This window comes from Bos indicus, chromosome 8, assembly GCF_029378745.1.
Source record: "Bos indicus isolate NIAB-ARS_2022 breed Sahiwal x Tharparkar chromosome 8, NIAB-ARS_B.indTharparkar_mat_pri_1.0, whole genome shotgun sequence".
NCBI classification, from domain to species: domain Eukaryota; kingdom Metazoa; phylum Chordata; class Mammalia; order Artiodactyla; family Bovidae; genus Bos; species Bos indicus.
This window is the reverse complement of record NC_091767.1, coordinates 47,922,767-47,949,674: the sequence shown is the minus strand read 5'-3', so window position 1 is coordinate 47,949,674 and position 26,908 is coordinate 47,922,767. Positions and strand designations below refer to the sequence as shown.

The 26,908-nt window shown below is 40.8% G+C and overlaps 1 protein-coding gene across 2 annotated transcripts in view; it reads left to right on the top strand.

Annotated features, from left to right (window-relative positions):
• Positions 1-566: 566 nt before the first annotated feature.
• Positions 567-26,908, top strand: part of CEMIP2 (cell migration inducing hyaluronidase 2) — an 81,398-nt gene continuing 55,056 nt past the window's right edge. For both annotated transcript variants that reach the window (XM_070794653.1, XM_019966058.2), the window contains exons 1-4: positions 567-1,112; positions 18,547-18,889; positions 25,518-25,658; positions 26,230-26,791. In XM_070794653.1, the coding sequence (XP_070650754.1) occupies positions 18,559-18,889; positions 25,518-25,658; positions 26,230-26,791 (1,034 nt within the window). In that variant the 5' untranslated portion in view covers positions 567-1,112; positions 18,547-18,558. The remainder of the gene's footprint in view (positions 1,113-18,546; positions 18,890-25,517; positions 25,659-26,229; positions 26,792-26,908) is intronic.

Below are 26,908 nucleotides of genomic sequence, written 5' to 3'. Positions count from 1 at the left end.
GGGATTGGCCAGGTGGGGGCAGCCTTGGTGCAGTGGCGGAGCGCACAGAAAATTTTCGGGAGTTGTGGAAGTCCCTTCGGGGATGCTAGGCGCAGTTTGGCTCAGCCAGGAGCGATGAAGGAGCCTGTCCGGCTCAGCCTTGAGAGGCTGGGCCGCAAAGTCAGGCTCAGCCGGGAGGTGATAGGGGTAAAATGTCCAGGTCAGCCGTGGAGTGATGGGTGGCTAAGTGTCGGGTTCAGCTGGGAGTGTCGGGGTGCCGTTGCCAGGCTCAATGGGGATGTAATGGAGGTGCAGAGTCAAGCTTAGCTGAGACCCAGTGGGGGCTCAGGTTAGGCTTAACCCTGGAGGTGATGCGTGCCTCAGCGGGGGGCGCTGGTTGGGAGGGCTGCACCGGCTACCGGGAGGTCAGGTGCTGTTCCTGGGCGCCGCAGCGAGAGGCGCTAAGTGCTGCTGTCCGCAGCTGGAGCGAAGCTGCAACAGCGGGCGGATCCCTGCGCGGCCACCACCTCCTCCGGCCGCAGGCTCCTCCTCTCCCCCCGCCTTCTTCGTCTAGCCCGCCCGCGCGCCCAATCCGTAGCCCTCGGCACCGCAGAGCCGGGCTGCTTGTCTGGCCGGCGGAGGCTGAGCGCGACTTTAGCGAGCCGCGGCGCCCGCCGACCAGGGACGAGCCCGACTCCCGGGACCCCGCTCTGCCCCCGCGCGGCCGCCCCCTCCCTGTTTTTGCTGGGACGCTCCGGCCGGAGCCACGATTCTCCTCCTCTTCCTCCCGAAGGGGAAGGGACGGCGAAAGCGGAGCGGCTGCACTGGAGAGAGAGAGAGAGCCGAGGCCCTTGCCCCGGAGGCTCGGGACTGGAGAAGGAGGAGGCGGAGGCGGAGGGAAGTGCGCGTCACTCCCGGGAGGAGAGTGTTTCACCTCCAGGCAGAGGCTGCGGCTGCCAGTTGCGTAAAAGCAGCAGCGGCGGCGGCGGCGGTGGCAGCGGGCTCCGGGGCTGGACGGGCTCCCTGGCCATGGAGGGAAGATCCGGACCCGGGGACGCCAGGAGCTCTGCTCAGTCTCTTTGGACTGCTGTGTAGGCACCTGAATTAGCCAACGCTAAGCGGGGGAGGGGAAGGTAAGAAGCAACTGGGTCACCAGCCCCCTCTCCCTGCCTGGTCTCCCTTGCTCCCCGCTGGGGGCCACTGCGAGGACGCGGACGGTGGTCCTCCGGTCCTTCCTGGCTCCCAATAGTCGCATCTGGGCCTTTCTATTGAAGCGGCAAACATCCTCCCGCCCCCCAACAGCACCCTCCCGCCCTGCCCCCGCGCACCGCCTTTCCCCTCTTTGGATTAGGAGTAACAAGGCTCTCCAGAGTAAGTCCTCTCCATAAGAAAGGGTCTTTGGGAACCGAGTCTTGATTTCTTTTTCTCCCTCTCTCTTTTCATTACTTTTACGGGGAAGGAAACAATGGACCTTTGAAAGTCGGTGGGAACAGCCTTAAACTTTTTGGAAAGGGCTGGATTGGGGGAATAAACCCCACAGGAAGCAGACTACAGTGAAAGATTGGTGGAATGTGCATTGCAGACTTTCGGCTTCAGTGCGCGCGCGCGTACGCGTTTGGGGTGATCTTTGTCTCTATTCCGCTGGGTTGGTTCCCACCCCCGTTGTCCCCCACCCCAGTTTCTGTTAGTTAAGGTGGGGCGATTCTTTAAGATCTCGTGCAGCTTTCTTTAGAGCTGGGGAAAGGCTTAGCACTGGATCCTCCACTTCTAGCTTTCCAGTGCAAAGTTGGGAGGTCTTGGCAAAAGAAGGGGATCTGGTTCTGCGAGGACCCCTGAGTGCTGCAGTTAATGCTGATTGCTGCACTCCTTGCAATAAAACTAAGGCTCTGACGTCCCTGGATGCTCTTTGCTGAGGGTTGATTTGTGTCACCAGATTTCCCGTGGAGCGGAAGCCACTCACTTAAATTCTCCGCATTAGGTTAGGAAAACAGACTTTGATATATGTCTCCTTTCATCAGCACTAGGGGTTACGAATAGAGTGCTTCATAATTTTAAGAACTTTCATTCTGCACAGGAGCCACTCACTGGTTTGTATTCACTCCCCTTCTTTAAGTGTGATTGTGATGCGATATTGCATAATTTCATGTGTTGAGAGTGTGCAGATGCTACCTTTTGTAGCTCTTCCCAGAACAAAGTGAGAATGATTCAGAGGAAGGGGGATGAAGGGAAGTTTCACCTGAGCTGAAGGAGGACTGAATCCTCAAAACAGCCTGCTTACCTGTTGGAAACATCTCTGTTTTAAAAACCAGTACATTTTAAATGTTAGCCTTATGGTTCTTTGGTTGGCTAGAATGAAGCTATTAATGTTTGTTTGACCCTTGAAGGAAGCTTGCTATTTTCAGAATTGGTCGGGCATCACACTTTGGTTGTGTCTTTGATTAGCTACTCAAAGTTCCAAAAGAATTTGCATTTCTGGGCGAAATAGAAGATAGCGCATTTCTTCTGCTTAGTATGGGCTTCGCTTAGTAAGGGCTTACCTTCATGGACTGTATAGTCCATGGGGTCGCAAACAGTCGGACACAACACTCACTCACTCACTTTTGTAGTAAAGGTTGGGTAGCGCCTTCTGGTGCTTTATCCTAAAATCACACCTCTCAACTCTACAGGATGAGTGTGTGTGTGTGTAACTTAAAGTCTTGTAGTTTTTTCAGTTCAGTCCACTTGATGCTGTTTTACCTTAATGTGTTGAGAGGCCCAGAAAAGTAATGTTAAAAGTGAGTTCTGAGTCACCACCTCATTAACAGTCACAGACTCATTAACAGTCTGTGAATGAGCAAGCAGGCTGAGGACTGGGCACTGTGTACGTGGACAGGAGATTTGAATCAATAAATTCTTACATGGTACTTGTTTAGATTTCCTTTGTCACAGCTAATTGTCTGAGTAAAGTCTCTTTTCTTGATCTGGCTGGTAACCAACCCTTCACATTTTCAAAAGTCTCAGATTTCACAACAGGAAACCCGAATGGGACAACACCTTATTCATGTTCCAATAGACATAATCAAGCCTGTTCTCAGCTATGTTTGAAATGAAAAGGAAACAAAGCAAGAGAGTGAGGTAGGCTTGTGGGCAATTTCTGAAGTTGAAAAGTTACTACTTACTAGCTAGGTGCCTCTGGGCAGGTTTCTGCAATTGAGAATGATGAACCAGATGTCGGGTAAGAAAACTTAAATTTTCATTATCAAATTAACAGTTTTAGACTCACAGGAGATGCTGTATGTATGTAAATGCATATCTGTAAAGTGCTGTAAAATACTTATAAGTATTGCATCATCCTCCATCCACCCACCCACCATCCCTTCAGCTAACAACTGTTAACCACCTATTGTGTGTCAGGCTGTCTGGAAGCAATCTGATTGCCCACTCTCTTGGTGGAGTGTTCTTTTTGGTAGAGAGAGGGAGTTAGATGAAATGGTTGAAATTTGAGAGGTCACCAGGAGCGAAGATAGTCTGTGGTGGCCTCCATCTATAAAGAAAGATAAAACAATCTCTGCTGTTGAAGAAATGAGTCTATTCAGGGGCAAAAGGAAGTGAACAATTAGAAGGCCCAGTAAGTGGAGAATTATGCATAGAATGCTTTAGGAACCCAGAGGAGGATCCAAACGGGAATGCGAGGGGGAAGCAATTTAGTGAAAAAATAAAATTTGCCAAATCAGACAAAATAGTAGGGGCTGGAAACTGATGTTAAAGTACCATTTTGAAATATAAAGATTGGAGAAGTCAGATTTTAGTTGAAAACAAGGCTCTTACAGTTAACCATTTGTTTATTGGGCAAGTCCCCTGATTCTTCACATAATTGTTTCTTCATCTGTAAAATGACTTTATGGAATTCTTTAAGGATTAACTTTGATTTAATTTGCTATATATATGATCCCTGGTGGCTCAGACGGTAAAGCGTCTGCCTACAACGCGGGAGACCGGGGTTCGATCCCTGGGTCGGGAAGATCCCCTGGAGAAGGAAATGGCAACCCACTCCAGTACTCTTGCCTGGAAAATCCAATGGACGGAGAATCCTGGTAGACTACAATTCATGGGGTCGCAAAGAGTCGGAGACGACTGAGCGACTTTACTTACTTACCATATAAGCTAGTGCTGTTTGGTACTCTCAAAATGTGTTCTTTTTTTTAACAGCTGTAAATAGATACAGTTTATATCTTAGTGTAATTGGTCTCAGTCACAGATGTCTATTTTATTGGCCCTTTCCTGAGGGATCTGAATCCCATCTTGAGTGTAAGTCTTCAGCTGTTGTCATATGGTGAAGCTCACTGTTCCCACCATCTTCATCTCAGCCATAGGAAATCTTTTCATTGCGTTTGGGTTGTGAACGCTAATTAGAAGTAAAGGCTGTCTAGTACAGTACATCAGATGAGAGGGGCTTGTCTGGGTGTGTACTGTAACTTCCGTGCTCTCCTCCCTGCCTCCCAACCTAGGCTTGTTTTTCTCCTTTTCTTGATCCTAACAAAAAGCTGTGCATCTGTGTTTCTGAGACCATGAAAATCACCCTTAATAGTTTTCTCCATTTGTAAAGAGGTATAATTTTCAACTACCCTGTTAAAGACTGTGCTCTCAATAGCAACAGCTGCTGTCTAGGTGAAACTTGAATCTGTAAACAGTACTTGCTTTAATATATGTGCCTTAATTCTCCACTTGAAATAGACTTAAGCTCATCTGACATTTTAATAAATTGCCTTTGATAGAAATCCATACTCAGCTATTTAAAACTGCCATGTTACATGTGACTTTTTAGGGGGAAGGGTGGCATGACTATGAATCAGTTCTCAGGACAGTTACATGCTGAGTCTTGACATGCAGTTTAATGGGCTTCAAAAATAATATTAAAATGAGGAAGTTGAGACCCACAGAGGCTAACTAATTAGGTAAGGTCATGTAGTAAATTAATGGCTGAGTGGGGACAAGAACCCCTTTGTCCCTATTTTCAGCCAGCATTTTTTTCTTTTTCTCCAATATATTCTATTATGCTCCTGTTTGGTTTTGTTAGAACTTAGTTATTTTAATGTTTTAATAGTGAAATAACTTGGATTTGGGCTTAGGAACCCATTGCACCCAAGTTTAAGGCAGACACTATACCTTCTGTTTCATTTGCGAGAATCTAGATGTGGTATGGTGCACAGAGGGGGTGAAGCTAACTTGTAATAAATTTGTCAAATAAGGAACTAAGTGTAAAAGTATGTTAACTTTACTTGCATTTTCCATAAATAGTATACCAACTTAAAGTATTGTTGAAGTGCACATTTTTAAAAAGAAGCAAGTTCCTGGGAACATTATTCAGCTTTGTGTTTGAATCATATGATAAAAACATGTTAGAAACAGGTTTGCGTGTTCTTTGGTTTTCCCTGTACTTGCTTTGAGAAGACTTTAATGCTGCTTGTTAGAAACTATGTTCAGCAAATGTCTGATTACATTCCTAAGATGTTCAAGGCACTGGCAAGTTGCTGTCAATGATACAAAGATGTGTGAGGCATAGGGTCTTTATTAAAATGTCTCTTTACAAAAAGTGAAACAGACTCGAAGCTGTGTATGACCTGAAGCATAGAATTCCTATCTCCCAATAAATGAGTCCTTGATCTAGTAGGCAAATCTGCTCTGAAATTATTATTAGACTAATCAGGCTTATAACAAGATATTTCTTTTCATTACACGATGACAAGTGATTAATCTTTTACATTTATCAGTGCTTCATCTTCATTTGGACTATAAATAAAAACTTGGCAGCATTTGATGAGATTTTATATTATGAAAAATTTGCCTAGGAGAGCTTGTGGTGATCTTAGCTTTGCTGTGCTTACTCGCTCAGTCGTGTCCAACTCTTTGCGACCCCATGGACTGTAGCCCGCCAGGCTCCTTTTGACTTTAACATTGCATTTAGAAGTGTGGCTGGAAGCAACATTGTTGTTGCCTGAAAAGGTTGCAGTTTGAGACAATCCATATGGAGCAACCAAGAAAAGAATTGTCCTCATTGACTCTGAGTTTGATGTAAGTATTCAAATATAGGCATATTCTCCACAAACTAGATGTCCTAGTCATGTCTGAATACTAAGTGTCTCTGAAGAATAAAATTATTATTGATTTGGGGGCTCTTGCCTAATTACTGGTTTGTAACTTAAGACTACAAGCCTTCTCTTATCATAATGGTCTCTGTTTATAGTGACTCATTTTCCTGAAGAATAAATGAGCTTTTTTTTTTTTAAACACACATCGAAGTTAGAAAGTTCATTTTAATATTTGAGGGATTGGAAAAATTAAGTGTAGCATAAGGACACATGCCTGATTCCTGTTTCAGAAGGAATGAAAAAAATGAGTCATTAAAAAAAATGTGGCTAAAAAAAAAAACCCCACACATATAACATCGTTTTTGCTTCCCTGGTGGCTCAGTGGTAAAAGAATCTGCCTGCAATGCAAGAGACCTATCCCTGGGTTGGGAGGATCCCCTGGAGGAGGGCATGGCAAGTCCTCTTGCCTGGAGAATCCCATGGACAGAGGAGCCTGGTGGGCTACAGTCCATGGGGCCGCAAAGAGTCAGACACAACTGAACATACATACATAGGATTTAAAAAATATTATACTTCATTAATGCAAAAGATATGGCTTTAATTGTTTAATAGGTGCTTAGTCATAGCCATCCCCTAACCATCCAATGTCATAGAATGAAGTGCCAGTAATGCTGCTGCTGCTGCTGCTGCTGTTAAGTCGCTTCAGTCGTGTCCGACTCTGTGCGACCCCATAGACGCCAGCCCGCCAGACTCCGCCATCCCTGGGATTCTCCAGGCAGGAACACTGGAGTGGGTTGCCATTTCCTTCTCCAATGCATGAAAGTGAAAGGTGAAAGTGAAGTTGCTCAGTTGTGTCCGACTCTTAGCGACCCCATGGTCTGTAGCCTACCAGGCTCCTCTGTCCATGGGATTTTCCAAGCAAGAGTACTGGAGTGGGGTGCCATTGCCTTCTCCGCAGTAATGCTGAGAAGCTAGCAATTTGGTAGGCAGTGGGCTGTGTTTGAAGGTATAGGAGAAAAGGCCAAATGAGAGATGAATCATCTTCTCTACATGATTAATGACATCTTTCGATGGATGTTCGTTGCTGTTTTCCCAAGTGCCTGCTGATTTAGATACTGCCCTTAGGATATGGCCACACTTCACAATATATGGTCAGTTCTTGGATAACTTTCCCCAGCTGCCTGGTTGCCATGTCATCTGAGCTTGGGCTTAGCCTTAAAGTATTTCTTCTTGTTCCCAAACTGTGTGTGTGGCATGTGAGCTCATCACTCAGCCCCTGTTTGCCTCCTTCTGCTGGCTGTATTCTGTCCCTGTTCAGCCATGCAGAGTCTAGTCTCTGCTCTAGCTCTGAGTAATTGCTTGTTCAGTGGAGGTCCTACCTTTTGACTCTCTGGTACTCTTGAATTTGACGAATGTCAGAGAGACTGTGGAGGAGGTGTAATATGGTCCCTATAGTAGGCCTAGTTTTCACAAGCCCTAGGAGGACAGGGACTGTAATTCCTTTGTATTAATATTTTGGCCAGGAACTCACCTGTGGATGACACCCACCAGGCAGCCTGTCAGAGAATAATGAAAGACCTCATGAGTTTGTTGTTTTCTCCCTATGTTGGTTATTGCTGGACAATGTGTTGTCATTTTAGGGGCAAAATTCAGTGGTAAATTTTATTCACACATACAAAGGAAGCTATTAGTAGTAGTCTGATGGTATACATTTGGGTAAGTGAGTTTGGAATTAAATAAAATCAAGCTATCACCTCTTTAGACACACCAGCCCAGTGTCTTTGCTTCAATGTGTATTATTATTACTTGTTTACCTGTGTTAGCCCCGACCCCCACCTCCAACACTAGACTTTGAGCTCCTTTGCCCCCACCCCCCGACCTCCAGCACTAGACTATGAGCTCCTTCACTCCTCACCTCCAACACTAGACTCTGAGCTTCTCTAAGGTAGAGATCATGTATATTTTTTGTATTACTGGGTCCTAATCTTCACAAAATCTGTCTCATAAGCGATGCCCAAGCCCGTACACATTCCCTGTTTGAAAAGGCTTTTCTCTTAGATATACTGTGTTAAAAATAGACTATGTTGTATAGGTAAAAAAATTACACATTTGGATTATGGTCCTAGCCCTATCGTTAATAGAAAATTTGCTTTGTTGCTGAATTGAGTAGCCTGGATCTCTTCAGTCTGGTCATCGCATTATTCATCTGGAATATTTCTTAGTTTGAAAGGCATGTCAAAACATACTTGTTACATGCTTCCTACTGACATTGCATTTTGATGTCTGTATATCACTGGATTATAAACTTTTGGTACAGTTATGCTTATTTTTCAAACACATCTGTATTGTCTTTTCTTTTTGTCCCACCTTTCAATGTTCTACCACCACGACTTTCTTGCATTTTTCTTCTGGAAGAGCATCTTAAATCTTTGTCCCTGCAGCCCACAGGCAGCTCTGCCCTTTGCTGTGATCTTAATTAAATCGTCCTCCCTCAGGTCAGGCTTAGGCTTTGGTTCTTTTTTTCAAAGGCCAGCTGCAAGGCTGATGACATGCCTGCGCCTGCCATTGTGTGCCTCTGCAGGGCCATCCTTCACTGTCAGCAGGTTGGGAGTCTCTCCACAAGAGTGAAGGGGGATGGTCTAAAGACTTGAGAGGGAGAAGAAAAGAGAACAGCTTTTCAGGAGAAAGAATTAAGGAGAAAGAGGAATCTGAGAAATAATAAGCAGAAGAAAGGAAACAGAAGTGAGGAGCGGAGGACTGGTAGGTAAAATGACACTCTCATTCTGTCTTCAATTTTCCAAGTTGAAAAACAGTCATCCTCTAGTTTTATCCTTTAGTTTAGTTTTTTTTTTTTTTTTTACTGCCAACCAGAGGCCTATGTACTTTGCTTTTTTTTTAAATTTTATTTTTGATTGGGCGAGGAATGTTCGGTATTCCTCACTTGTCACCCTTTCTTCCGCCTTGGTGTGTAAATCTGTATTTTTTGCTCCCTTTGCTTCTCTTTTGTTTCCCGGGATAATTCTCCAGCCTTTTCACTCTATCAGCCATCTTGGCTTTAGGGTCAAGCCTTGCTTTTCATGGATAGACTAACAGATTTGAAAAAAGACAGGATTAATGAGTATATTTGGTGGCAGACAAATCAGACATCTGCCTCCTATGTTTTGCATAAATGAGAGGAGTGAAATAATGAATTAAACTATTTCTTAAAGGGCCACTCAACTTAGCTTTAGAGTGGGAAAGTGTTCACTGGGTTTACTTTGGGCATTAGATAGTATAAATACTCTTTGTTTTGAGAGATTCATATTTTAACAAGAGATTCCAATAGAATTTGCCAAGGATATAGACATGAAATTGTAACTAATGAGCTAATCTAAAATCCTTAAGTATAGGCCCCATAAGCATATATTGTTTTCTTGTTTTCCATGTAAGCAAATTCTTGGTATTTGTAGTTAATTTTTCCTTTCCAGGGATTTACTGTTTCTTGACTACAGTTTTCTAACAAAGAGAGTATAGCTTAAATGAAAAGTAAATTTCTAAACAGGGAAAAAAATGTCTTCTAACTTTAAATAATAATTGTTCCAATGCAAATGCTTGTGGCAAAACATTTTTTAAAGTAAATTTAGTCTTTTTAGGGCTATACATTTGAAATGTATTAAATAGAGAGTTATTTCCCTTTGAGGGGAGAGATGTGAGCAATATAGGATGCCAAAGTAGAAGGCAAGTGTCTTTTGATATTTACATAGTAGGTTAACTTTTGAGTATATCATTCATCGTATGTGTCTAAACTGACCAAGTGGAGAAAGAATAGCATTAAAGAGTCTCAGTCCCTTATCCTTTTACTTCATAGGAAGCTATTTATCATTAAGGTTTAGTGCATTCCTCTTCTGCTTCTGAGCATTGATTTGGGTAATTAGCAAAATGAACAGGAACCAGTGCAGGTAAATTAACTGTGCACAGTGTCTTATTTCTTGGGAATGTACCAGGTGATAGTGACTCATCCTGATTTTGAGAGTTGAAGGAAAAAGACAGAAGGGCTGTGGCAAGTGCTGGGCAGGAAGGGAGAATGTGAATGTGACAGAGTGAAGGCTCTTGTTTAGACATCTCAGAGTATTCAGTTCTTTTAGATTCTGCTCACATAAAACCAAGCAGATCTCTGAATGAAAGTGAACTTAATTTTTTCCCACCTTCTGTCTGTTTTCTCTCAAATAGTTGTAGGAATAGACCTAGCATTTATGCTGAATTCCTTCACAGTGTTTGTTGTAGAAAAGGGTATTTTATCTTGTGTGCTCTGATAAGAAACCATGAAATAAAGTATATTCCGCTAAACTATGTATAAGAGAATTCCCCCTTCTGAAACTTCCTTTGCTTTGTTCTTTGCATTTGAAAATCTTTATATGAGAATATTGATAGCACTTAAAATTTGACAGTTTGTGAAATTAAAGATCCTAAAAGTCAGCTTTGCTAAGTTTGTTTCTTACTGAATAGTTTTTATATGATTGAGGTATTGAGCTCATTGTTTATCAGTGACATAACCTGAATCTAAAACAAAACTGGGTGGAACATCCTACTTTTCCCACGCAGAGCCCAAACCTGAAAATCACCTTGATATTATTATTTTTTGTCCTTTTCCTATAAATAGGAGATTGGAAGTTAGAACTATTAATTGAAAGCTCAAAGCCATTAGAAGATAGTTAAGAATTTTATTAGGTCATGATTCGTTGTTCTTCAGTTGCTCAGTCATGTCCAACTCTCTGCGACCCCATGGACTGCAGGACGCCAGGCCTCCCTGTCCATCACCATCTCCGGGAGTTTGCCCAAGTTCATGTCCATTGCATCGGTGATGCTATCCAGCCATCTCATCCTCTGTCGCCCTCTTCTTCTTTTCCAGCATCAGGGTCATTCCCCGTATTACTAGTAATTATAAACAAAATTGTCATTTGTTTTCATGATAATTTATGAACACCTCTCTTTCCTGGCGTGTTTACTTTTACTTTTTTCTGTGACTGAGCATACCAGTCAATGTGTTACAAAGACGTACTAAGATATTAATAAAAGGAAAAGTTTCCTTAACCAGGTTTTGGCCAGTTGTACTGAAACTGCTGGAAAGTAGACTCACTTGTAAAACTGACCTTTAGCTTGGATACTGTTTCAAGAGTTATGTACTTGCTCCAAGAAAGATATGCTTGAGGAGATCATGCCAGCTTCTCGACTGTTCCTACAAGCCTGAATTTTCCACTCAAAAATAAGCTTTCATATCAAGTGTAAGCAGGATTTAGGAGAGCTTAAATGAGTCAAAAGTGCTGCATTTTCATTAGGAGTTTAGTATGTTGGGGCTAAGGGCTCCCAAGTGGTGCTAGTGATTAAGAACACACCTGCGAATGCAGGAGACGTAAGAGACTCATGTTTGATCCCTGGGTGGGGAAGATCACTTGGAGGAGGGCATGGCAACCCACTCCAGCATTCTTGTCTGGAGAATTCCATGGAAAGAGGAGCCTGGTGGGCTACAGTTCATAAGGCTGCCCAGAGTCAGACCCGACTGAAGCGACTTAGCACACATGGACATGTGATGGGGCCAGTATGTGTGGCATAGCAGTGGGCTTTGGGCTCCCTCAGCATTGGCTTGGAGGGGCTGGATGATTTTGCTGACTATGGGGCAACCGTACTCAACCACTGAGTGATGAGCACTTGTGGTAGGCAGTTGGTCTTCTGTATTAACAGCTCAGCAGCAGAAAGAAAACGAAAACTCAACCTTTTTAAAGAAGGAATTTTCAATTAAATTGCTGCTATCTCTGTATTGAGAAGACGTTTCCTCTGATAAAAGCTTACTTGCTGTCAGCATAACAATATAAAGTGAAATGGAACATTTCCTTTTTCCTAAGTACCTACTGCATTTTATAGTGTGTGGTTAAAACTTACAAAATATTGTGAAAGGTTGAGCTTGTCTAGATAGTTGGCTGCTCTTTATCTTTAGAATTCCCATTTGCATTTGTTAATAATACCTTTTAGTCACCCACTGGGTTGCATATTAGGGTTACATTTTATAAAAATTAATGTGCTGGCTTTTTTGCTTGAAATGTTCTCAGCTTTCTTCAAATTAGGGCAACTAATACAGAGATTAGACAGATTTCCCAGAGCTTCAGGGATGTTGAAAAAGGAGTCAATGGGAAATTCCAATCTGTGTGTGTGTGTGTGTGTGTATGAGAGAGAGAGAAAGAGAGAGAGGAAAACTTTTAAGTTCTAAGTTCAGTAAGCACTTAACTGAGTTCCTACTGTGTGTAAGTTCCCATGAGAATGCCAAGAAAAGTAAGATGTTGTACCTGCTCTTATGGGGCTTCTGGTCAACTGCAGGAGAGTGATATGTACTTACATCAATTGAAACATAAGATAAAAGCAAGGTGATTCAGTAAGAGTTTTAAACAGAGTACAGGGAAGAACAAGCAGGGAGCTTATTGTGGAATCCTGAGAAGGTGTCATGGATGAAATAGCACAATGTTTGAAAATTTTATAGGGGGATATTTCAATTTTCTTAACATCATGCACCTTTTTAATAAATCATATAAACCCAAAACTATGATCTCCTGGACAGGGAGGCCTGGCATGCTGCAATTCATGGGGTCGCAAAGAGTTGGACATGACTGAGTGACTGAACTGAACTGAACTGAATGTTATTGAAATTTCAAAATATATTAATTACTTTCTGAGATTATTTTAATTTATAACTAAATAAATTAATTGAATTCTCTTACCAACTGCATAAGCCCCTCCCGCAGTTTCTGTTTGAGGGTATACTCTTTTTGTACAAGAAAAGAATTTTATTTTAAATAACAGCAAATTTTTAAGATTGTGTGTGTGTGTGTGTGAGGACAACCGAGAATTTGACAGAAGTACTAGGTTTTAAAATACTTCCCTTTTTTCTCAGCATTTACAGATCTTTAGGTTGATATGATTTTTTCATATTTTTAATAATTTCTTTCATTATCTACTTTAAATTTTGCCTAAATCCCCTGTGCAGATTTTTAATTGCATGATTTTATTTTTAATTAAGTACTACCAAGCTTTTTGGGCTACTAAGTTTTTTAATCATCCAGGAAATAAATACTCATGAGATAATTCTTCCAAGGAACATCTAAATACCAAAAGTTATGCTTCAGAACCTTTTTAAAGTGTATTTCCAAATTTGATATGAATGACTTGGATTATTGTTCATTATGGATTTTCTGCATTTAGAGGTTTAACACAGTCTGTAATAACTCTTAAAATCTTGGTGTGTTCCTTCTGTATTCTGTGCGCTTTCCACTAGAAATACAGTCCTTTTAAAAATGACAGGTGATATAAACAAATGAACAGTGTATTAAGTAGAAACTTCAGGCTGTAGTAAAAATTTTAAAGTGACACCTAATGCTCACCTTGAGTAAAGCGTGAAAGACTGGGGGAAACTCTTCATCCTCTTTCCTCTATTAGGTCTCTGTTTTGGGGACATCAGACTCAAACCAATGCAAACAACCTTTTGGATTGAACAGCCTGAGTACCTCTCACAGTATTTTACAATATTTCCTTGGTCAATTTCACTCTTCCTTCAAGCAAGGGATTTAAAAATTGGATTTAGGACTCTATGTATAATAGTGTTCAAAATTTTATACTGTTTCACTTGTGCAAATACTCTTAAAATAAATACTTGGGATAATTTTTAAAAGTAAATAAATAAAATTGAATTTAGGAATTGCATTTCTTGGGGATGCTGTATATCTTTTGTCTTTTCACCCATAGTTCTACCACAATTCTCTAATGACAGCAAGAGCTCACAATTGTTTATTGAATGAGTGAAATGTCATTTTTTCCCATGAATTATTGAAAGCTATAACTAGCAATTAATATATTTTAAAGTAATTAATTTATAATACCAATCCTAAACTAAACTCGTAAATGTAAAGTGAAATCCTAAAGCAATGTATTTGTCTTATATATTGTAAAATCATAATAGAGATTATAATCTGCATATATGATTATTTTCTTGTAAATTTACTCTTAAATATAGTTGCAATAATTTATAATTTAGGAAAACAGTGATTGTATTTATTACTATGTATTTTCATGTTTTTCAGTAAAATAGAGCTAATGGGCTCAGAATATTTAGAAAAAATATATATTGTTGTTGAGAAGATTTATAGGGAAAACACATCATGATTATTTCTGATTTATTGATCGTGTCAGTTTGTGATTAACACCATGTGAAATTTCATGTTAGGATACCATTTTGTGAGTGTGAAGACAAAATTTTTTCCAAGTGGGATGGTGATTTCATTGAGCCTCTCAGTGCCTTTGTTGTTGTTGTGGGTACATCTGGAGACATTATCTCCCACGAAAGGGGCCTCCAGCCTGTTAAGTAATAACAGCCTTTCTCACCCTGAAACAATAAAGTTTCAGATGATTGCAGCTTCAAATAAAAGAGTCCCACTCTCTTTCAGAGGAGATTATAGTCTGATTCCCCTCTCACCCTGGTGAGCCTGGCACTCAAAAATATCTAGTTTAGTCCTTTCTTTGTTAATGGATGATCATAAAGGGGTCTTTGTCATACTTTCTCATTTGTTCCAGCAGGATGTATCCATTATTTTGTTCTGCTGCTTGGCACATGCAGCAGTTTCTTCAATAGCACCTTGAATCATGTTGTTTTCCCTTTGTTATGGAGCTTAAGCTTCATCTAAATAATTACTTTTGGTCAGAAATCAAACTCCACAAACCAAGTGCTTTTGACAGACACACTGACTCTCAGAATGTTCTTTGCCCCATGTAAAATCAGCATCAATTCCTGATTAGATTCCCTTTCTGTCCCCATTAATTTCCAGGTCGTTTGGGTCCTGGGAACACTTATTTGTGGCTTCTTTAATTGGTCACATTTTGTGTTTAGTGGATTTGCTGTAGTTTAGAGCAGTTTAGAGGTACCCTTTTTTGTTGTTTTGGCAGGGGATGAGGGGGATTAATTGTAAGAGTATTGAATGAAGTCAGGTGACTCTGAGATGCTACAGTTGTTAAGGAGGGGAAGTAGTGAACATCATGTTTCTTATTTATCCACAGCTGTTGCAGTAAGAACATTAAATGACAAGGCTTCTTTCGCTTTTCCCCCCTCCCTCCCTTCTTCCATTCTTTCTCTTTTTCTCCCTCCTGGCCCCCTTCTGTTTCATTTGACAAAATTGGAGTCAGGTTTCATTTAAAACTTATTCTTTTATTCAAAAACTAAATGCTTAATATAAAGAATATAGAAAGTAAAAAGGACTGCCTTTTTGCGTTTGTGTCAGGTTCTCTTAGATTAGAAAGAATTATATATAGTCTGGTAGACTTCTACATGAAGAAGTTCTGAGAATACTAAAGTGCCCTTTCAGACTCAACACAGTTCTGGTTATACCCTTGCAGAATGGATTCTTTGAAATTACTGTCTCACAAGTGTTTTGGAAGACACCTTAGTGTAATTGTTAGTCAACATTCTTAGGTTCAAGTCCTGGTTCTCTGTAAACTAGCTAATTAACTTTTCTAGTCCTCAGTTTCTGGTGTGTAAAATGGGGATAATTGCACCTATTCATAGATTTGTTGTATTAAATGTGTTAGGTGAGTTAACACATGTAAGGTGTTTAGAACAGGACCAGGTAGGAAGTGCTCTAGCAATGTTCAGTTCAGTTCAGTTCAGTCGCTCAGTTGTGTCTGACTCTTTGTGACCCCATGAATCACAGCACGCCAGGCCTCCCTGTCCATCACCAACTCCCGGAGTTCACTATTTTTTAAAACCATCTTAAACATGATATTTGAATGCCTGCTATTTTTTAAAACAAAATTTCAGTATTTAAAAAGATAGTATAGACTTTCTCATTAAGTGAATTCACAGGCTATTAAGTGATAGCATGGTTAAAAATAAGTTATATTACCAAGATAACAACAAGGGTGTGATCACTCACCTAAAGCCAGACATCCTGCAGTGTTAAGTCAAGTAGGCCTTAGGAAGTATCACTATGAACAAAACTAGTGGAGGTGATGGAATTCCAGCAGAGCTACTTCAAATCCTAAAAGATGATGCTGTTAAAGTGCTGCACTCAATTGGCCAGCAAATTTGGAAAACTCAGCAGTAGCCACAGGACTGGAAAAGGTCAGTTTTCATTCCATTCTCAAAGAAAGACAATGCCAAAGAATGCTCAAACTACCGCACAGTTGCACTCATCTCACACACTAGTAAAATAATGCTCAAAATTTTCCAAGCCAGGCTTCAACAGTACATGAATTGTGAACTTCCAAATATCCAAGCTGGATTTAGAAAAGGCAGGGGAACCAGAGATCAAATTGCCAACATCCACTGGATCATAGAAAAAGCAAGAGGATTCCAGAAAAACATCTATTTCTGCTTTATTGACTATGCCAAAGCCTTTGACTGTGTGGATCACAACAAACTATGGAAAATTCTGAAAGAGATGGGAATACCAGACCACATTACTTGCCTCCTGAGAAATGTGTATGCAGGTCAAGAAGCAATAGTTAGAATGGAAAATGGAACAACGACTGGTTCCAAATTGGGAAAGGAATATGTCAAGGCTGTATAGTATCACCCTGCTTATTTAACTTCTATGCAATGGCACCCCACGCCAGGACTCTTGCCTGGAAAATCCCATGGATGGAGGAGCCTGGTAGGCTGCAGTCCATGGGGTCGCGAAGAGTCGGACACAACTGAGCGACTTCATTTTCACTTTTCACTTTCATGCATTGGAGAAGGAAATGGCAAGCCACTCCAGTATTCTTAGCTGGAGAATCCCAGGGATGGGGGAGCCTGGTGGCTGCTGTCTATGGGGTCGCACAGAGTTGGACACGACTGAAGCAGCAGCAGCATGCAGAGTATATTATGCAAAATGCCGGGCTAGATGAAGCACAAGCTGGAATCAAGATTGCAGAGAGAAATATCAATAACCTCAGATATGCAGATGACACCACCCTTATGGCAGAAAGTGAAGAGGAACTAAACAGCCTCTCAATAAAGGTAAAAGAAGAAGTGAAAAAGCTGACTTAAAACTCAACATTAAGGAAGATCATGGCATCCAGTCCCATCACTTCATGGCAAATAGGTGGGGAAACAATAGAAACAGTGACAGACTTTATTATGGGGGGCTCCAAAATCACTGCAGATGGTGACTATAGCCATGACATTAAAAGACGTTGCTCTTTGGAAGAAAAGTTATGACCAACCTAGAAAGTGTATTAAAAAGCAGAGACATTACTTTGCCAACAGATGTCCGTCTGGTCAAAGCTTTGGTTTTTCCAGTAGTCATGTATGGATGTGAGAGCTGGACCATAAAGAAAGCTGAGCGGAGAAGAATTGATGCTCTTCAACTGTGGTTTTGGAGAAGACTCTTGAGAGTCCCTTGGACTGCAAGGAGATCCAACCAGTCCTTCCTAAAGGAAATCAGTCCTGAATGTTTATTAAAAGGACTGATGCTGAAGCTGAAACTCCATTACTATGGCCACCTGATGAGAAGAACTGACTCATTTGAAAAGACCCTGATGTTGGGAAAGATTGAAGGCAGGAGGAGAACGGGATGACAGAGGATGAGATGGTTGGATGGCATCACTGACTCAATGGACATGAGTTTGAGCAAGCTCCATCCAGGAGTTGGTGATGGACAAGGAGGCCTAGTGTGCTGCAGTCCATGGCGTTGCAAAGAGTTAGACACCACTGAGTGACTGAACTGAACTGAACTGAAACATGTATGCTTGCCTGTTGGAACTTGTGGTTCCACCTTGTGGTCCTTTGACAGATGGACTTTAACTTCCGTTTGAAGAGCTTTACAGTAATTATACTCAAGGGTGAACACCTGATTCAGTGTCACCAAGGTACATTTTAAAAATATAAACTCCAGGGCCCACTTTCCACCCACTGAGCCAGAATCAGTGGGGTGGAGAGCCTAGGAATATACTTCTTTAACAAGCTTCCCTTGTGAATCTTATGCACAGTTGAGAAAAGCTGCCCTAGAACAGTGGTTTTCAACCAAGATGCCCATTAGAAAATCTGTGTCATTTAAAAGCTATGGTGGCTTGCCTCCTGACAATATTTGGGGTGTGGCATTGGGCATTAACATTATCAGGTGATTATAGTGTGTAGAGTGGAGAAGCAGTGGTGTTAGAAGTAGATCACTGAAGGTGATTGTTGACATAGTTTAATATATCAGGATGTAAGCTGACTTGATATTTTCAAAAAAGTCATTACAGTGGTGACTGGGGAGAAGGAGGGAGATGTTTTTGCTTCATGGGTACAGAGTTTCTGTTTGGGATGATGAAAATGCCCTGGAAATGGATGATTGTGATGGTTGTACAACATTGTGAATGTGCTTAATGCCGCTGGATTATACATTTATAAATGGTTAAAATGCTAAGTTTCATGTTATATATATTTTACCACACTAAAAACAAAGGCATTACAGTTCTCACATTTCTGAGCCTAAATTTTTTTTTTTTCTGTTTCTTTTCACAGTGACAGTGTATCATGCATGCCACTAATTCCAGGGGACACTCCCCTGCTTTCCTGCAACCTCAGAATGGAAACAGCCATCATTCATCTGGCTATGTTCCAGGGAAGGTTGTCCCACTGCGTCCCCCTCCTCCTCCAAAGAGCCAAGCTTCAGCCAAATTTACCTCCATCCGACAGGAAGCCCAGGCCAGCTTTGGTTTTTCATCTGAGGAACAGCAAGTCCAGAGAGAGCGCCGAAAGCAGAAGAGGCACAAAAATACTTTCATTTGCTTCGCTATTACTAGTTTTTCATTTTTTGTTGCACTTGCAGTCATTTTAGGAATATCCTCAAAATATGCTCCAGATGGTGAGTGCATATAGGAGAAGAAAGAAGGGAAGGAGATAGAATAAACTCTGAAAAATCTTTTGTTATCTTAACTTGGCTCTAGCTAACTTATATATAACTAGGTAATAGGAGCTATAACTTCTTATGAATGAGAGCAATTGTTAAAGGAATCCCTTGAAAATGATAAAAAGATTGCTCTTCCTTTCCATTTTGCCACTTTGCCCCAGGGCTCAAGACCTTCTTGGAACATTTCTTTTCAAAACAGTAATATTAAGAGTCTTTACTGAAATCTTGTGGCGGCACAATTTCATCTTTTGTAGTAAATTTTCAGATTGCCACAAGTTTTTAGTAATAAGAATTACTAAAAGGGAAAGTGAAGTTGCTCAGTCGTGTCCGACTCTTTGCAATCCCATGGACACCAGGCTCCTCAGTCCATGGGATTTTCTAGGCAAGAGTACTGGAGTGGGTTGCCATTTCCTTCTCCAGGGAACTTCCCGACCCAGGGATCGAAGTCAGGTCTCCCACATTGTAGACAGACGCTTTACCATCTGAGCTACCAGGGAAGTCTTAAGAATTACTAAATGCAGGGATAAAGTACATTTAATTGGGGGAAAAAAGTGAAAGCAATAGGATTTGTGTTCTGCCATTTGAAACCAGTTGAGGGGACAGTTCCAAAAGAAGCTCCCAGTATTTTTTGAGGAATAACGTATATCCTTAAAGGAAAATATCCATTAGTAGGTATAAGTTCTGATACACTTGGCTTCATAGTTAAACTTCATTTAGGAAGATTTTAATTTCTTAAATGGTTTTTGCTTTTTGAGTTGGTAACATAGCAGTACTTTGAATGATATTGTCAGTCAGTCTCAATATTGTGTTGCTAAAATGTATGTGTGCTTAGTCGTGCCTGACTCTTTACAACCCTATGGACTGTAGCCCGCCAGGCTTCTCTGTCCATGAGATTTCCCGGGCAAGAATAATGGAGTGGGTTGACATTTCCTCCTTCAGGGATCTTCCCAACCCAGGGATCGAACCTACATCTCCAACGTCTCCTTCATTGGCAGGCAAATTATTTGCCTCTGAGCCACCTGGGAAACCCCAGTAGCAATAAAGACTGGCCTTATAATACATCCCATCCATCTCTAAAAACCAAAGGGCTCAAAGCTATGGAGAAAGCAGACTAGGCCACCAGGATTAGCACCATATTGGTCTGCATTTTTTAATCGTCTACAACAGATTTTTGTTGAATTCAGTTCAGTTCAGTCGCTCAGTCGTGTCTGACTCTTTGTGATCCCATGAATCGCAGCACACCAGGCCTTCCTGTCCATCACCAACTCCCGGAGTTTACTCAAACTCACGTCTATCAAGTCAGTGATGCCATCCAGCCATCTCATCCTCTGTCGTCCCCTTCTCCTCCTGCCCCCAATCCCTCCCAGCATCAGAGTCTTTTCCAGTGAGTCAACTCTTCGCATGAGGTGGCCAAAGTATTGGAGTTTCAGCTTTAGCATCAGTCCTTCTGATGAACACTCAGGACTGATCTCCTTAAAAATGGACTGGTTGGATCTCCTTGCAGTCCAAGGGACTCTCAAGACTCTTCTCCAACACCACAGTTCAAAAGCATCAATTCTTCGGTGCTCAGCTTTCTTCACAGTCCAACTCTCACATCCATACGTGACCACTGGAAAAACCATAGCCTTGACTAGACGGACCTTTGTTGGCAAAGTAATGTCTCTGCTTTTGAATATGGTATCTGGGTTGGTCATAACTTTCCTTCCAAAGAGTAAACGTCTTTTAATTTTCATGGCTGCAGTCACCATCTGCAGTGGTTTTGGAGCCCAGAAAAATAAAGTCTGACACTGTTTCTACTGTTTCCCCATCTATTTCCCATGAAGTGATGGGACCAGATGCCATGATCTTAGTTTTCTGAATGTTGAGTTTTAAGCCAACTTTTTCACTCTCCTCTTTCACCTTCATCAAGAGGCTTTTTAGTTCCTCTTTACTTTCTGCCATAAGGGTGGTGTCATCTGCATATGTGAGGTTATTGATATTTCTCCCGGCAATCTTGATTCCAGCTTGTGCTTCCTCCAGCCCAGCGTTTCTCATGATGTACTCTGCATAGAAGTTAAATAAGCAGGGTGACAATATACAGCCTTGACGTTCTCCTTTTCCTATTTGGAACCAGTCTGTTGTTCCATGTCCAGTTCTAACTGTTGCTTCCTGACCTGCATATAGGTTTCTCAAGAGGCAGGTCAGGTGGTCTTGTATTCCCATCTCTTGAGGAATTTTCCACAGTTTCTTGTGATCCACACAGTCAAAGGCTTTGGCATAGTCAATAAAGCAGAAATAGATATTTTTCTGGAACTCTCTTGCTTTTTGCATGATCCAGCTGATGTTGGCAATTTGATCTCTGTTTCCTCTGCCTTTTCTAAAACCAGCTTGAACATCTGGAAGTTCACGGTTCACGTATTGCTGAAGCCTGGCTTGGAGAATTTTGCACATTACTTTACTAGCGTGTGAGATGAGTGCAATTGTGTGGTAGTTTGAGCATTCTTTGGCATTGTCTTTCTTTGGGATTGGAATGAAAACTGACCTTTTCCAATCCTGTGGCCTGTGCTGAATTTTCCAAATTTGCTGGCATATTGAGTACAGCACTTTCACAGCATCATCTTTAAGGATTTGGAATAGCTCAACTGGAATTCCATCACCTCCACTAACTTTGTTCATAGCGATGCTTTCTAAGGCCCACTTGACTTCACACTCCAGGACATCTGGCTCTAGGTGAATTAGTGCCTTCTTAAATGGATATAACATTTGAGAAAAATGGCAATCCACTCCAGTACTATTGCCTGGAAAATCCCATGGACCGAGGAGCTTGGTAGCTATAGTCCCTGGGGTCACAAACAGTTGGACACGACTGAGCGACTTCACTTTCCTTTACTTTCCTTTACTGGTTATAGGCTTCCCTGGAATGAATCAGATGGTAAAGAATCTGCTTGCTATGCAGGAGACCTGGGTTTGATCCCTGGGTTGAGAAGATCCCTTGGAGAAGTGAATGGCTACCCACTCCAGTATTCTTGCCTGGAGAATTCCATGGACAGAGGATCTTGGTGGGATAGAGTCCATGGGGTTGCAAAGAGTTGAACATTACTGAGTCACTAGTACACTTTGACTTACTGGTTATAAGACTTTAGAAACATTAGTCTATTTAGTTTTCATGGGTGATTTAAGGGTCTTAAAGACTTTAAGGTTTAGGGGGAGATAATGTCAATACTTGTGAAAAAGTATACCTGAAGTAAGAGAGATGTTCATTTGACTTTTTATTTTTTTAATGTATATGTGTTTTTTTTTTTTTTTTTTTTTTGAGTGTAGTTGCTTTATAATGTGTTAGTTATTAGTTGCTGCTATACAGCAAAGTGAATCAGCCATGTGTATACATGTATTCCCCTCTTCCTTGGATTTCCTTCCCATTTAGGTCACCATAGAGCATTAAGTAGAGTTCCTTTTGCTATACAGTTGGTTCTTATTAGTTATCTATTTTATACACTGTAATGTATGTATGTCAATCCCAGTCTCCCAGTCCATCCCACCCTACCTTGCTGCCTTGATATGTCTCTTATTTCTGCTTTGCAAATAAGTTCCTCTATGCCATTTTTTCTACATTCTATGTTTTGTGTTAATATAAAATATTTGTTTTTCTCTTTCTGACTTATACTTCATTCAGTATGATACAGTGATGTTGAGGTGTCTCTCAACATCTTTGTTGGCCAAGCCAGTGGACCACATAAAGAACTTGCAACATTGCTTTTCATTGCACATACCATTGACTTCTTTCCTCTTTTCTCCAGAGAAATAACTATGTTCACTGCTGTTGATTCATTCTTTCCAAGCAATCTGCAGTAAATGGATGCTAGATTATGGAAAATCAGAGCTAAAATCTGTGGCTTTAATTGACATTTTCATATTCCAGCTAAGACAGTGAATTGGTGATGTGGTTCCTTGACTCAACATTTTTTAGTTTCACATTTTGGCAGCATAAGGGCAGAATATCAGTGGAAAGATCTGGTGCTGAAATATTTCAGAATCAGCCCTACTGTGGTTACTGCTGTTACATAACTTTAATAATGGATCCCACTATTCAATAAGTGGGTAGCCAAGAAGGTGGGGCTGGCTAAGCTATTTTTTGATGCTTTCTGCAGACTACATGTTTTCTCATTAAATGTACTTTACTGGAAAAAAACAGATCGGAATTTTGGGTGATAAAAAATTTTTAGTGAATATAATATAAATATTATAAATATTTATAAACAATTAAGGGGAATTATATAATTATTATAGTAGGCTTTAGATCTTTTGAGATTAGATTCCTTCTGAATTTTCTTCTCTAACTGGGTCCATTGCTTGTTTCTTGGGACCTACATTTGCTTGTAATATGATGGAGAATTCCAGTTAAATGTTTTATGGGTAGAGAGGGAGGTACAAGAAAAGCTCAAGAAATCCTCAATATTAAGTCAGAATGAATTCAAGACATTTCTTGTTTCTTTGAAAAGTTTGACTATTCTTAGTATATTAGTGATGACCATTGATTTATCAGAATTAAATATCAATGATTATGAAGCTGCTAGGACAAAAATTAATTCCATGAAGTAATTGCCAAGGTCTTACCTAGTAGGACTAGTTTTAATGGTAGTGGTTACTGTCACCTCAAAGAGAAAGCATAAACCAACATGAATGCTTAGAAATAGATGTTTGCATTGGTGGTGTGCAAGTTCAAAATGAGGAATCACAATTTACTTCCTATAAAAAACTGTGTCTTTGTGATGTATGAAGTATCTCTACTTTTTCTCACATTATCCTGTAGTATATACCTTCCACCTTCATACAAGTGTATCCTGTCCTTTCTAATCTTTGCTTAGTTTAAATGTAGGTGACATCTGGCTATTCTAAATGAGCAACCAAATGGACTTGGACCACAAGGGATATTTGCATCTCTAGTATTCATATCTCCCCTTCATGCTCCTCTTATTTAAATTCTGTCCACTCTTTGGGGATCTAGGTCTGCTCTATTGAAGCTCTCTCAGTTACTCTAGCACCACCTCTCCTTTCTCTGAGCTTTTTTGCATCTAAAGAAACTACCATATTTTTCAGTATTATTTCATACAAAACTCTAAGGGCTGTGAGCTCATTCTAAATTTTATGTATTATAAACTTTATGAATTTTACACTATCTAGTCCAGAGTGGACAAATTGGTCCTCCATAATTATACTTGGTCATTAATTGGTCAAAATTGATGTGATAATGGAGAGAGTAGCATGAAAACATATATACTGCTGCTGCTGCTGCTGCTGCTAAGTCGCTTCAGTCGTGTCTGACTCTGTGCAACCCCATAGACAGCAGCCCATGAGGCTCCCGTCCCTGAGATTCTCCAGGCAAGAACACTGGAGTGGGTTGCCATTTCCTTCTCCAATGCATGAAAGTGAAAAGTGAAAGTGAAGTCGCTCAGTCGTGTCCGACTCTTGGCGACCCCATGGACTGCAGCCTACCAGGCTCCTCCATCCATGGGATTTTCCAGGCAAGAGTACTGGAGTGGGTCGCCAGTGCCTTCTCCAAACATATACACTAACATATGTAAAATAGTCAGTGGGAATTTGTTGTATGATTCAGGAAACTCCAGGACTCTGTGACAATCTAGAGGAGTAGGATAGGGTGAGAGGTGGGAGGCAGGCTCCAGAGGAAGAGGACATATATATATCTGTGGCTGATCCAAGTTGATGTATGGGAGAAATCAACACAATATTGTAATTATCCTAACATTAAAAATAAATTTTAAAAAATTGGTGTGATATTTTTTCCTCCCTCTTCCAAATTGTAGCAGAAATGAAAGGTCTCATGCATTAAATAGCTTTGGCAATGCAAAATACTTTTTAATTTTCATCAATCATGTATTCAGGAGGCAAATTGTAGCAAAGGAACACTGCAAGGAAAGTAAACCTCATTTCTTAAAGGGGAACTTTCATATCACTCAACTTGCTGAGTAGTCTTGGGTTTGGCTTCTCTAATCTGTAGTTTCCTCATCTCTGAAAATGAGAAGTCATATTTTTGACCATTTGCCTCTTGCAGTTTTGTTGGGGAAATGTACGTGTCTGAAGATACCGCTGTTTATCAGCAGCTGCCTTTGTGATGAAGGAAGTCCCATTATCACCTGCTTTATGATTCACCATGCATAGGAAGGAACCTGGGAAGACCTAATATACATATTGCTTAGCAATTTTCCTGTTTTTTTTTTTTTTTTTAATCAGTGTGTTGTGAACTTCTTTTCTTTTCTAAACACAATTCAGTTTTACCTCTTACTGTTGATTTGTTTCCAGAGTAGATAGTTCAGGGGAACTCGGTTTTTACTGGACTCTGACCCAAACTAGATGGCAGCAACTTGGTTTTGTGGTGAAACCTTTTTTATGTTTTGAGGAAGTAAAGGATTTGACATAGCTCTGCTTGGTGGGATGGGGTAGGAATTCCATCATTATGGAAAGAAATGAAAATATGTCAGCCCATTACTTGTAAGTTGCAATAAACAACAGCAGTACTTGAATTTGGCTAAAGGTATTTTTGTGTCTTGTTGGTTTAATGGGGTATTGATGTTGCTTTGTTTTATAGAGAATTGCCCAGATCAAAACCCCCGTCTCAGGAACTGGGATCCAGGACAAGATTCTGCAAAACAAGTTGTTATCAAGGAAGGAGATATGTTTCGTCTGACCTCAGATGCCACAGTGAATTCTATAGTTATTCAGGATGGAGGTAAGTAACGGTCCCTGTCTATGGGAACAGCAACACTTGATGTTCTTTATGTAGAAAACTATCGTTGGCATTTAGAATGTGGTGTCACTCTAACTGTGGAGACAGGAAAGATTCCTAAGTTAGAACTGTAGAATTCAACAGCGAGAAGGGCCTTAGGAATCACTCAAGTCAAGACCGTTGATTTATACAGAAAGAAAGAGCTCCAGAAGGTCATTTCTCATAGCTAAATCTTTGTTACAACTATGGAGAGTGATGAGAGAATTAATGTAGGTTAATATAGGTAAAAATGAGATTCAGATTTGTAGAGTCTTAGATATTTTTCTAGAAATGATTTACCTTTAAAGTGAATGGATTGAAATTCTTACACATGGGCATGTTTAGGGTGTTGAGATATGAATTCTCCACTTCTTTGTTTTTAAAACAGATTCAATTTCCTAAGCAGACTTTTAGTAAATTCTTTTTCCCAACTTAACTGCGGAAGTGCTTTTTTCCCCTCTTAAGATGAAAGCTATTTTTCTGTATCTTAGAAAGATATTTCAGAAACTGGCTTACTTAGTGTTATTCCCTGCAGGACTGCTTGTATTTGGGGATGATAAAGATGGATCCAGAAATATTACTTTGAGGACTCATTACATCCTGATCAAGGATGGTGGGGCGCTTCATATTGGAGCAGAAAAATGCCGCTATAAATCCAAAGCGACAATTGCCTTGTATGGCAAGTCAGATGAAGGTGAAAGTATGCCAACATTTGGCAAAAAATTTATTGGTGTGGAAGCCGGCGGGACACTGGAATTACATGGGACACAGAAGGCATCATGGACATTGTTGGTGAGAACTCTGAATTCTTCAGGCTTGACCTTTGGCTCCTATGCCTTTAAAAAGGACTTTTCCAGGGGCCTCAATGTGAGGGTCATTGATCAAGACACAGCCAAAATTTTGGAAATTGAGAGATTTGATACCCATGAATTCCAAAATGAAAGTAGGCGACTTCAGAAATTCCTGAGAGACCAGGATCCGGGACGGATTGTTGCCATAGCTGTTGGAGATTCAGCTGTTAAAAGCCTCTTACAAGGAACCATACAAATGATCCAGGACCGGCTGGGAAGTAAGCTGATCCAAGGGCTGGGCTACAGGTAGGCATGCATATCTTTTTTTTTTTTTTTTTAGCATGGAGATATATTTTACAATTTTTTATTTATTTAATTTTGACTGTGCTGGGTCTTCCTTGCTGCAAGGGCTTTCTCTAGTTG